We start from the raw sequence: 13,344 nt of genomic DNA on the forward strand, positions 1-13,344 counted from the left end.
ACCACGCAATGAACATCAAAGAAGCCGCTATCTTTGAACTAGACATCTATCGCCGCAAAAATATATACTCAGACAGCCCACATATAATTATAGCTAGGCAATAAAAAATATATTTATTAAGGTTCGCTGAAAGATGACTTAACGTAAATAACTACTCTCTTTAAGATACATATTTCTTTAGAGTACTTGGAATAAGAGAGTTATGAATGTGGATGAAACGAAATAAGTATGCAGGGATTGTGTCAAGTAAAAATATGTACTCTCATTCTCTCGCCTTATATATTATAACGTACAAATTTCGTTCAGTTATACAAGATACATAACATTAGAGATACTAAACATATTAGACTAAGCTTAAATTTTGCGGGAGCGACAATTTATGGCTCAATACACATTGCAGATCAAATAAATGTAAAAAGGCAAAATATTCAATATGTATCAATCCTCGATGGTTTCTGTGATCCGGGCAAATAAACATGCAGATGGGATCATGCGCAGCATACCGATATTAACCTCGTTTTCGAACTAAATAAATAGAGATTGGCGCTTGTATTCTGCAAAACATGCTCCTTCATGTCACAAGTTTTTCATTTTGTTAATACTATTCGATTATGGTAACTTTGCCTATACATCATATCATCATATTATTATTTTTTACCAGTACCTACGATTACGTTAGGTATCACCAATTATTTATATTTATTATTAGTAGCTAATTACAGAGACAATGGCATTTTGAATGAATATATTTCACAAATTTATTTTTATATAGTTTTATATAAAACATTTTTTTTTCATATTTTCAACCTCCTAAGGGAAAATCAAAAGGCAAAACTTCTTCCCATAATATTTTGCGCACAGATTATAACTACATGCAAGTCCGTCTGTCTCTATCGATTTCAGGGCTAAACAACTGGACAAGTTTTTCTATGAAATTAAAATGGAAGTAATTGGTAAGTCAAACAATATGCTGCTACACTTTTAAAAGCTTTTTTCGTAAGCTATGTACCAATAGAATTAAAGCATGTAGTTCTATGAACTGAAGAAAAGATAATTGAACTGATTTTACCTTGTTATGCAGCTTTTTTATATTGTATTAAACATAAATATAATGACATTAACTTTATGTCTGTACCATTAAGTTCAAATCATATTTGTGACAGCGTCTGAGCAAGGTAATATGGGTTACTCTACAATGTTTACATGTGTTTACAATTACACATTTCCTCACTAACTCGCGAGCATGTTTTTCGTAGCTCATCTCTGTTCTGCCACTTCACATATCCCTTTTAATTTACGAGTTCGATAGATGTCAAGAAGCTCAGGTTATCATGATTTGCGAGATTTTGATAATCTGAACAAACGTTTGTTTTGATTTTAGCGTTGTGCTGAAACTGAAATAAATCTCAGCTTGGAATTTAGAACTTTAATATCAAAGATTCAATAAAACTATGCTCTTACTCTAGAACAGAGTCAGATGAGCTGTAAAGAAGGCTTGTATCAGAGAATGATCTATTTCTTTTCTATTATTTTGACGGCCTCTGTGGCGCAGCGGTAGTACGCTTGTCTGTGACAACGGAGGTCCCGGGTTCGAATTCCAGCCAGGGCATGAGGAGAAAAGAACTTTTTCTGATTGGCCTGGGCCTTGGATGTTTATCTATATAAGTATTTTATTATAAAATATAGAATCGTTGAGTTAGTATCTCGTAACACAAGTCTCGCATTTACTTCGAGGCTAACTCAATCTGTGTACCTAATTTGTCCCGTATATATTTATAATTACTTTTCTATCTGCCCTTCAGTTATAGTAACGTTGATTAAGTAAAACATAAGACAATTGAAACTAGATTTTTTGAGAACATGTTCATAAATAAGCCCGCTCAAACTTATAAACTTCTAAAATCCCCGTAGCCTTGCCTAGTATAAATTTTCAGGAAATAATCGAAGCTGTTTAGAAAAGCCAATCATTACCCTGGTCGTTACCCTGGCCATCAATGTAAATGGCTGACGTCGGCGCCACTGTCCATTATCTACTGCCACCCTATCATCTGGGACATATGCGCTTTACAATTAAGTACTTCGGCTCACAATAATGCTAGGCCACGTACGTAATTCCTGGGAATTAATTATGTTTAATGAACTAAAATTTACTGAAAAATATTTTCCTAATGTAGTTTTTCCTTCGATGTTTATAACCGATTGATTATGTGCACTTTTTTCCGATTTGTCAGCGACTTTCAATTTTATTTTTTCATAAAGTAAAGCTCATTTTAAAAACATTGTTTTAATTAAGAAATTTTATTCAAAAATAAATATTTTTTTTTAAATTGCTTTAATTATTGTTGAGAGAACTGTGTCTTCTGATTTTAATACTAATTACAAAGCAATTCCCTTTAATCATTTTTCTATTACAGACATATGTCGGAGCGTTTACTCAATTAGTCTATGAAAGGGATGTACTACAAGGGTTAAATACCTTTAATAGCCGGTTTAACGAGCCACTTTATTTAGATTGGCTCCCCTAGCGATGAGACATCGGGAATGAGGGATAAGGGCTGTTTTCAATTAACTCTAATCATTGTCATGTTGTATTTGTTTTTGTTTGTTTGTTTTTGTTTGTAATAATGAAACCAACATTTCAATGAAGTTGTACTAACTGTATCTAATTAAATACTATAAAAGTAGTTAAAAAAATGTAGGTACCTAATATTAATTTACGACTTATAAATAAACCAGTCCGTTGTTCACATGACACCTATGATTAAAACAATTCTGTATTTTTTTCGGAAAATTGACACCGGATTATTTATTTGTTTGCTATTTTCTAAAGGTTGCCTGGTTGAGAATACTATTAGAATAAAGTCCTTTAAGGCTCAATGAAGTTTTTAATAAGTATATAAATCAAGTGACATTTATTTTTTTAGATGTAAAATATACCTTACTATAATGATTATACACTTTTTGAATAAATTCTTTGTAAATGGAATCAATAATGTATCAAACACTACACAGAATTTTTCATTAAACAGTTAAAGTTCTCTTCGAACATCAAACTTGTTTAACAACCCACATCCTAATATCGTCATACAAAACCAAAGAAAAGAACTTTTATGTTTCTATGTTACTTGTCACGCATTCATATCGATAAATCATAATTTATTGTAATGTAAGACACAGGCCAAACTTAACTTATTCCGACGGCGTCGCGGGAAGGAAACGCGCGTCACGCGGCGTCCCCTAACGAGACAGAATTAAACGATACAGTCGTTTTTTTATACACTCCTGTGTCAAAATTCAAGTAAAAATTTAAGTTTAAGTTAAATATTTGGGAGAGTAATTTTTCATGGTCAAAGACGCAATAAATAAGAGCTGAGGTTGTAATCGGACTTTAACGCAAGGAGAAATAAGGTTTAGGAGAGTTATTTCTCTAGAGAACATAAACAATATTTTTAAAATAACATTAATTAAGTTCTTTAAAATTTAAAAGAGATAAGTTAATTTTTTATCACATTACAGTAATAAAAACATATCTAATCCCACACGACCCCTACTCGTACTTACATCAATTTGTAGTGACAAATAACATCACCGATTTTGTAAAAAAAATTGCAATATTTTTTTTGTTGTAGCATTCAAATTTTCTATTTCCTTAAAACAACCGTAGAGCTTTATTATTACAATAAAGATTGTATTTAAAGTCTCAAAATATTTAAGAATAACCCCGTAGTTCCAAGAATTCACCGAGTGATGTGACGCGATTCCTGATTAGGTCGTAGTTATTTCCCCTGCATAATATTTCAATAGCGCAGGAAGATACGTGAGTCGCCGCCTATTTCACTGTTAGTCCATCAACGTATACTATTCCTCACACGAATACATCAAAGACTATTCTATGAAAGGAAGCTTTGTTCGGTAAAAAAATATTCAATCGATGGAAATAACTTTGCCTTGGAAACTTGGGAAACGATAAATCCGCTTAATTAGTCAATTTAGCTCTCCACTGAAAAGTTTAATTGAAAAAGCTGTAGATTCGATTAAAATTCCGGAACTAAATCTTAGAAGGGTGAATGTGCCTCATTTAGCTATATTATATAGTTGACGTGGTCAGTTACGCGTAAAATAGGGGCCGATTACTAGGTATTTCTAATACCTTACTCGTATATGACTGTTATCTTCAAATTGATCTAGATTATAGTTACGACACTCTTAATGGTAATCGGTTAGAATTATAGGCTGGCCTGGTTATAGATAAGCAAATTTGATTTAATGGATATTTCACGGTATTATTTAATATCACAGATCGCCGGATACTAAGTACAGTTAAGCACTTAACTGTTATTATTTATACCGAATCAAGAGAAAGTTATTTGAATCAATTAATTAGAAATATTACCTTTTCGCAGACGCTACGACAGGTGCCCTCCGCTTTGCTGCAGCACGCCGATATATCTGAAATGAATTATAGACTCATAAAGTACCAAAACATTAATGTCGAAATCCACTGACGACAGAATTTCAACCATATAACAATGCATTTTAAATTCTGTATGTCAGTTTAATATTATAATTTTTCCACGATATATTGTATTAATAGTCGTGGAGTAAAATGGGTAACTATGTAGGTTTCAAGAGTTACATTAAGATGATAAAGTGCCAGTTATCAAAATTAGACAGCATTCAGATGTAAGAGATAGTAAAATAAAAATACTTAAAAATAAATAATATTGGCAAAACCTGATTGTTAATATATTTGTTGACATTTATTTTTTAATGCACATCAACCAGTGAGACGTATGCTACTATGATAACTTAGTAAAAATATAAAATAATGAAAGCTTATCAGTCTTTTTCTATCACAAGCTAATTAGTTGTTGCCACTATTATTTTTGTCATCAGCTATATACCAATATCGTTTGTTCTGCCATATTTCCTCAGTTTCGTTACCGCGGAACAAGGGCTCAGACGCTCGACAGCTGGGCCCAGGCCACAATAAAGTGCCCGTGACACTTACAGATGACTGCCTGAAGCTTTTGATCTATCCGTCTAGCGACGTTTTCTTTGATACTTTTATGGCTTTGGAAATCAAAATATTATTTAGGAAATTAACCAAATATAAATAGTTGACGAAACATGCTCATAAATTAATGATTATTTATACTCGTAATATATGAAAATGCAAAGACAAATTAATTTCAAGATTAAATAAATATAAGTACATTAGAAATTATCACTTTGAAACTTTGTAAATGTAATATAGTGAGCTTTTCTAGTAAATGTTTTAGTGAGTTTAAAGAACTACACTATAACCAACCAAAAATAATTCCTTGCAAGTTAAATTACCTAACATAACATTTGTATGCAGAACTTCAAGATTTTCTAATACGTCCATAATAAGTACCTGAATTAATTAGATCACAGCTTAATTATACCATACATTTGCGAACCTGTTTGATTAGCCGACTTGATTTTAAAGGATCCAAATTGTAGAAAGTTTGTAGTTATAAACTCACGGACAACTCTCTAATCGTATCGTAATTATACTGTTAAGGTGGATGTAATGTCTTGTAATATCACAGCAAGTAGATACTACGCTGTTGTTTGTCTATATATAAAATTGTCAGCTTAAGCAGAGTGTAAACAACTTATTTTTACACATCATAAGTGTCTAATAATAGTAGATTGTGTCATCAACTTGGGTATGAAGTAATGTTTGGACAAAAGAATTAAAGTAGAAGACAACATGAACAGTTTGATAGTGATTGTTGATAGTGGTCTGTCTCTATTAACTAGTTGCGCATATGAGGTCAGATTTCAGGTGCTCAGACATCTAGACTGACCCAGGAAGAACTATGCCGCTTCTGATGAAGCTGTCAAAATGCTTAATTATATGGGCATAATATTAGTTACCCTATGTCTGACTTTCAGTGCTCTTAAAGTAAAATAAAAATTGTTATGATGTTCGACTTGTCTTCTAATGAATTCTTGTAAAGTTATGGATCTTTATACTATCATTCATTATAGTAATACAGTCACGTCTTCATCTCTGATAGGGTAACAGAGCTTTGATTTCAGAGTTTGGTCAACACAGTCGTGTTTGCATGTCAAAGTATTTTTCATTATCATCATCATATCAGCCGTAGGATGTCCAATGCTGAACATAGGCCTCCCCCAATTACTTCCATCTCACTCTATTGAAGGCGGCCTGCATCCAACGTTTTCGTACGAATCTTAACGTAAAAAGTATTTTATAGTTTAAATATCAAAAATATTCAAAGCAAGCCCGTATGAAATACACTAGTATTCCTTGGCAAGGTTTAATGCAAGCTATCCATTTCGCTAATGGCGGTGTCTTACGCGGGGACATATTATTTATGCAAAATATGGCCGTAATAATAAACTAGCCGGGACACTATTCGATAGAGATGTTTATTGATCGAAATCTGAGCTCAACCATCGAGTTTACAAATTAAATACAGCATTTATTTCTTAGAGAAAGTACTATTCGTGATGTGTAATGCTTTTTTATATTAAAATTTACAATGAATGTGGAAATCAAATTAATGTTCGTATACATTAATTTGATTTCCACATGCATCCGTGTATTTCCGTGTGTTTGAATAGGTAATTATTTTATTCAGTTCATATAAGTTGAGAAATTGTTTTATGATAATAAATAAATAAAGGATAGAAAGATATATATTATATGTAAGAAGTATAGACTTAACTGTCATTTATAACATAGACATGTACTTTTTTCTGTAAACTTGTTGCAAACATTACAACATCCGTTGAACTCCTAAACTACTCTTCTGATCTTTAAAAGTGTTTTACAACTTACCTTGTATTCTGCATAGGCTTCCCTTCTAGGCTAAAAACTGGCCATGTTTCCTGAGTGAATTCTGATGCTCATGGTTATCCTGCAATATTATACATAGTATAATTATTATTTAAATAACAATTTACCTTGTGTATCGCCCTGCCCCACGGCGGCGATGGCCAGCAGCAGCCGCGCCAGCCACCACCACGAGACGCGCATGGTGACCCTGCCATCGATCACCATCTTGCTTCATCAATATGCTTCTGACATTTTGGGGCTATCTGAAAAATCACCATTTGCCTTTACCAAGTTTCTAGAGCAATTTAAAGTTAGAAAAAAGAAGTAGGTATCTAATAATTTTTAATAAAAAATATATTTTTTTTTAATTCCTAAAGTCCTTATTTAGTATTGCTTATCTTGTTTTTAACATCATTAACACAAACATTTGTACAATATGGCATTATATGTATAAATTCCGATTAAACATGAAAGAAAATAGGACTTTACATTAAATTTCATTACAATGGGTAGGCCATTTCAGCCTCCTATTATTTTATGTGCACTTTATCTACTTTCTGGTTTATGGTGTCTGAAGGGAACAGACCTCGAGCTAAAAGCTTCAGGTCTTCTGAAGTGAATCAATAGCTGAACAAACAACTCTATGATGAGAGAGATCTTTTTAATTAGCTCAATAACTACACACATTACATAACTACTTATTTGTGTATTAGATTTAGCGGTGTAGTTTCCGGCAGTTTAGAATAGAATATCTTTCCAATGGATGTCGTAAATTGCGACTAAGGCTAGACTTATAGACTTGAGATGCCTCTTGTAGGCGATGTGCTAGCAACCTGTCACTATTTGAATCTCAATTCTATCATAAAGCCGTACAGTTTAACGTGGCCTTTACACTTGAAAAGACTGTTATTCTACCCCGCAAGGAATATAAACGTGACTATATGTGGATCCACAATTTTAGTATTCATACCTAGACATGATAAGAAATTCACTGTTTCTCAAACTTAACTTTGTAAAGAACATTATTTACAGTGTAAACATACAGAGGCGTGCGAAACTCAACTGATCTCGTATAAAAATGTTTTACGACCTCCTTAGGGGTAAATTTCTGTTTTACCTGCCCATATTATCTTTTTAGGGGTTTCAGTTATGTAGTTTGCGTAATCGTTATGAAACAAAATTAACTTTATTTAACCCACGGTAGGTACATATTTTCCTGTGTACTATTATAAATTTCCTATGTTAACTACTTAGGTATCTATTTATCACACATAAATTCATTTCTTAATAGAATTGAACAAACCTTATACCTACCATTTACTTTTTCATCATTGCAGGATCATTTACTTTATTTTTTTTTTCATTTTCGTCAATATTATCTCATTTAATTTTAAAACAAGACTTATCTTTACATTATTAAAATTTATTATGTGTACTTACCTAATCTAGGCACTTCATCTTCTTCTAGATTAAAGAAGCTCGGTATACTCGTATGTCACTAAGAATTGAGAACAGTAGCACAGAATCAATAATTCTAAAATATTAAAACTTTTAACAATAATTATTTATTAAAAACTTTAGCTTAATATATATTTTTATATTATTTTATACCTTATTTGATTAGAGTTAAAATCATAGGTACTTCTTGTTCATTTGCACATTTATTTGAATCACTATCTCCACCAAACGATTTGTTTTTATTTACAACACACCGATATATTACGCGCGCTTTTCCGAAACCACTCCGGAATACTACACTGCCAACCTCTCTCGCGCCGAATTGACGCGTTACTAAATAGACCGGCATAAATTCATTCAACTCCAGCCTCTACGTCGTATGTCCTCTTCTTCCTCGTGTTTTTTGATATATCTTTGTCTTCTTCGCACGCTTCCGCCTGATGAACCCCATTGTGCTCGTTAGTCATTAATTAATTCTGCATAAGAAAATTACTTTTAATTTAAACGGTGCACAGATGGGACCGATTGTGAGCAGCCAGTGTCGCCAGGGACAGAGTTGTAAACTATGAGATTTTGCACCAGTGCTAACTCAAAACTTTATCAACTGATTCACAGTGTAATATTTCTACTGAATTTATATCATTTACATAAGTATTATTATTTGTTTAAACTTTTTAGCACATAAACTGAACAACAGGTGGATGTCGATCCTTTGAACTAAAATATTTACCAAAGTAATAATGTATAATATGTACTAAAAAAATTACATAAGATACCATAAAACTAAAAAAAATATATCATACGTCATGTAAAAATAATACATTAAATACAACATTTCCCATTTCTAAAAAAAAATACATCTTAGAAGTAAATAACTGTTTTATGTGATGAATATTTCTATAGCAATCATTTCAAATAACACAACAATCATTTCAATAAACTTGGCAAACTAAAGACGTAAGATCGTGAAGGAACAAATGGAAATTTATAGCGTTTCAGCGCGACTTCTGTTCGCGCTCAGTTCATTATGCACTTGATGCAAAGTAATGGCCGTACGGATTGCAAGTCGAATATTTTGCCTGTCCGAACCGAATGCACAAACTATGAAAAGTTTTTCTTATAAGAAAACGATTCGAAGCGGTCACTAATTAATTTTTGTAAAAGAACATAATTTTTTGTGGTACTAGTGAAAATACTTAAAGTCAACAATCTGCACCAAAAAACAAAATGTCGAAAGTTCAAAACATCCTAAAGAGCTAGTTGAGCGTAAAATTGTGCAGAATGCAGTCCTCGTTAGTGCTACCTGCAAAAGATGTGCCGTCTCCATGCACTTGAACCACTTGAGTGGCGCCACTATTCCATATTTTTTTTGTATACCGCTATTTATCTTTTCATGCAGGATTTTTGCAGATTGGTAAATTCTCAACAGCAGATTACCCCCGCGTGTTTTATATAGCCGATCCCTCTTTCCGAGCACTTGATACCTATAGGTACTATTTATGTAAAGCCATGCTACAGTTCTCTTGTCCGGAGTCAAGGTAGTGCAATTTTTTTTCCAAAAGTACACAGTTCATCCATACTTTATATTATAAATGTGTAAGTGTGTTTGTTCGTTCGTAGGTATTTTACGTCAAAATTACTAAACCAATCTCCATGCAATTTTGCATACGATACATACGATAAGGACATAGGGTTTTTTTACGCGGGGATTCGGAAGTAGGTATCTATATGATATATGATAACACTTTAAAGAAAATTTAAATAAAACATAGGCATTAACATTTGAAAAAAAAGGGGCAGTCTCCTAAAAAAAATTACCTACTTATATTCAATATGAAATACCTATAAAAAATCGATGCACTCAATATAGACTCTGATTCAATATACCTATGAGATAGAGTATTTCATGAATAAATTCACATAGGACGGATACAAATGTGAATGCCTGAGCTTGGCTAAAGGGGATTCAGGCAGACAAGGATAGATTCGATGCCGGTAACTAGGTATCAATATAATGAGTCAAATCAGTCGATCTTTGGCGTTTCCTAATCATTAAGAATGAATCCTTTGGTACCTTTAGTAAATACAGCTATTAAAACAGTAATAGTGGAGGCTTTTTTCATTGCATTGGTACCACAGTGCATCACGGACAACTATTTATAAAATTTATAAATACGCCAACGATCACGAGTTAAATTCCCATTATTGATTTCAGAACTTCAAGTACTTACATACAAGCATTCATAAAACTACGGCTCTTTCCAGAGGGGCTCTCTCCATACTTCTTTCGCATGAAATAACTGGGAAATATGCAACTTTCTATCGGATGTCGTAATATTAATATTGAGCAATCCCAGCAATTGTCCAACGCAAGGTACTTCCGAAACGATTAATCATTTCTTTAGTTTTCTACCGCGCCAGTTATTTTTATGCAAAATACGCAAACAAAGCGACGCCACGCGACGTTGACGGATGGCGTCGCGGTAACGCAGAATATTTAATGTACGAATTTTTAAGTTTATTATTATGATTATAATAATTGTTTTATTTAAAAGTAAATAAATAAATAAAAACACTCACACAAACACTCACACAAACACTCACACATAACCCAAAACATCAACTTGAAACCCCCATCCACAAATCTACAATACACAACCAAATTCCCCGCGGTGCTTCCCATACCTAGACATAAGTACTTAGTATAACTTACCTACCTGTATATTTAATTCCACTTCATTCAACACATAGACAGCCCAACATAAATGCTATGTAACTCCAAGGGTGGGGCCTAGCTACCTGTAGCACAGGTTCCTTCAGGAACCTATAACAGGAACTAGCCTCCAGCCAGAGGTGAACTCTGTTGATACCAAGCAATTAAATAAAATGTATAAAACCTAGTTATAAAATAATCTTAAGGCTCACCTTTGTAAAGAGGAAAATAAACGTATTTTATTATTATATTATTATGTTGGTACATGTAAAATGTGCACGGGCCCATAGGGACCCGGTCATTTGGGAGGCGTTCATGGGGCCGAAGCCAACATGAAGAGGCCCTTTGGTACCTTTTGTTCTAGAGTGAGATGGCTGCAGCTGTGGAGGTCTGTCCCTTGATGAACCATTGTGATACACCAACGGACAGCCCTCCACAGCTGCCAAACTATTGCCAGGAAGGGATTTACTTAATTTGGGTCATGCGGATGGGATGCTAGTGGATTGGATTACTGGGCTATGGAGTGAGATACGGACATCTGCCTCGAAAATCTCTCACGTAATTTTGTTTAGGCAGATGGTGACTTGCTGCTCATTGGCTATACAGCAGCCTGTGGGCACCCTAAATAAGCCACCATGCGGCGGCCAGGGCGCAACACGTTAAAAGCAGCTATAGGATGCCGAGAGGTGCGGCCCCGGTTTCACGAGCACGAGGTATGACCCCGTGCTGGTTTCCCCGCTATTACGCCATTACGTGCAATACACTTCCATCCTGGAGCATAGGATCTGCTCTTGCGACTCCACTCTGGCCGGCCGACTAAGGCAAGGCAGAGGCGGGGAAAGTGTTACTGTGTGTATGTGTGTGTATGGCGCATGTCTGTATGTTCCCCAGGAGGTAGGGTCCGTGGTGTCGCCACTCACCAACAGCTTCGCCACAAGCCGCCCCGCGGAGACTGACTGCACTGGGAAGGAAACCCTTCCACAGAGGGCGATGGGGTCGTCACGTCCCTACGCCTTTATTATTATTATTATTATTTGACTAGTAGAATTCACTTTATAGATGCAAATAAACTAATAATATACATTTTATCAAAACAATCGTCAAATAACTTGGAATTCTCCATTTAGGCATTTTAGGCTGGCTTTTAGGTGATGGGCTAGCATGTTGTCACTATTTAAATGTTAATTTCAGCCGTTCAGCTGAAGTCTTTTCAAGACGATTGGCTCTGTCTACCCTGTAAGGGTTAAAACCGTGATTATATGTATGCATCTTATCATCACTTAAACCAACAAAATTTAAAAAGTCCTGAGATTACTATGTTAATCAATTACAATCTTATGTTTCTCAATTTGCCGAGTAAGTTAACACAACATAAAAAAGTAATAAAAAAATAGGAAGGTTGTATCACTATATCTACTCATAACCATCTAGATAAAAACATTTATACAAAATGTCTCTTACAAGTATTTTTGACTAAGAAATGCAATAATGCCATATTTCTACAAACACGCCATGTGGCTGAACAAAAATGAGTGGAACAGACTGAAAACGCAAGCAAACCCACCAGAATCGCCACGAAAAGAGATGAACGAACCTAGTAACGATTTAATTGAGAAGTCCCAACAGTGGATCAAGACATGGCCGGATTCCATTGAAGTAATGTCAAAAAATCCTTTGAACTAATATAGATATTATAAAAGCAGCGAACATTAAGTTGAACAACGGCCTTTCAACCTTTGCCACATAATTCTAACAGCTTGTAATCATTTCTATATTGTCTTTATATAAATATATAACACAAGCTGCACCCCTAAGCTTCGCTCGCGTGGAAATTTAGGATGAAAAGAACCTTTTTTGTTATTCCAGGTTACATTCTACCCGTGTTATAAATTTCATTAAAATCCGTCCAGTGGATTTCGTGTGAAAGCATAACAAACATACACATATCCACAGATATTTACAAAATTTTCGCATGCATAATAATTAGTAGGAGGTTACTACTAAATATAAAAACAACAGCCACATATGATAGTAAGAGTTATAGGTACCAGCCACCTATCCCTACTAAAATTTTAAATGCGAAAGTAGATATTACTTGTTTGTCTCATAAATCGTAGCATCGCTACAAATGGCTACGACTGATAGCTACGGCTACGTCGCGGTTATATTAGCTATTTACGGAAATATTTATTATGCTACAAACATATTATGTATTTACAACTAGCTTTTGCGGGGGCATTTACTCCCATGGAGTAAATGCCAGTTTATTTGTTACAAACAAACAAAATTACAATTTATTACTTTTAGTGTGGATTTTCTGTTGAACATATCTTAAATG

At 34.1% G+C, this 13,344-nt stretch overlaps 1 protein-coding gene across 1 annotated transcript in view; it reads right to left on the reverse strand.

Moving 5' to 3' along the window:
• Positions 1-8,608, reverse strand: part of LOC106134249 (reversion-inducing cysteine-rich protein with Kazal motifs) — a 30,698-nt gene extending 22,090 nt beyond the window's left edge. The window contains exons 1-3 of the mRNA XM_013334242.2: positions 8,276-8,608; positions 6,964-7,098; positions 4,394-4,449 (exon numbers count right to left, since the gene is read on the reverse strand). Of these exons, the coding sequence (XP_013189696.2) occupies positions 4,394-4,449; positions 6,964-7,060 (153 nt within the window). The 5' untranslated portion in view covers positions 7,061-7,098; positions 8,276-8,608. The remainder of the gene's footprint in view (positions 1-4,393; positions 4,450-6,963; positions 7,099-8,275) is intronic.
• Positions 8,609-13,344: the final 4,736 nt, after the last annotated feature.

This window comes from Amyelois transitella, chromosome 17, assembly GCF_032362555.1.
Source record: "Amyelois transitella isolate CPQ chromosome 17, ilAmyTran1.1, whole genome shotgun sequence".
Classification (NCBI taxonomy): Eukaryota; Metazoa; Arthropoda; class Insecta; order Lepidoptera; family Pyralidae; genus Amyelois; species Amyelois transitella.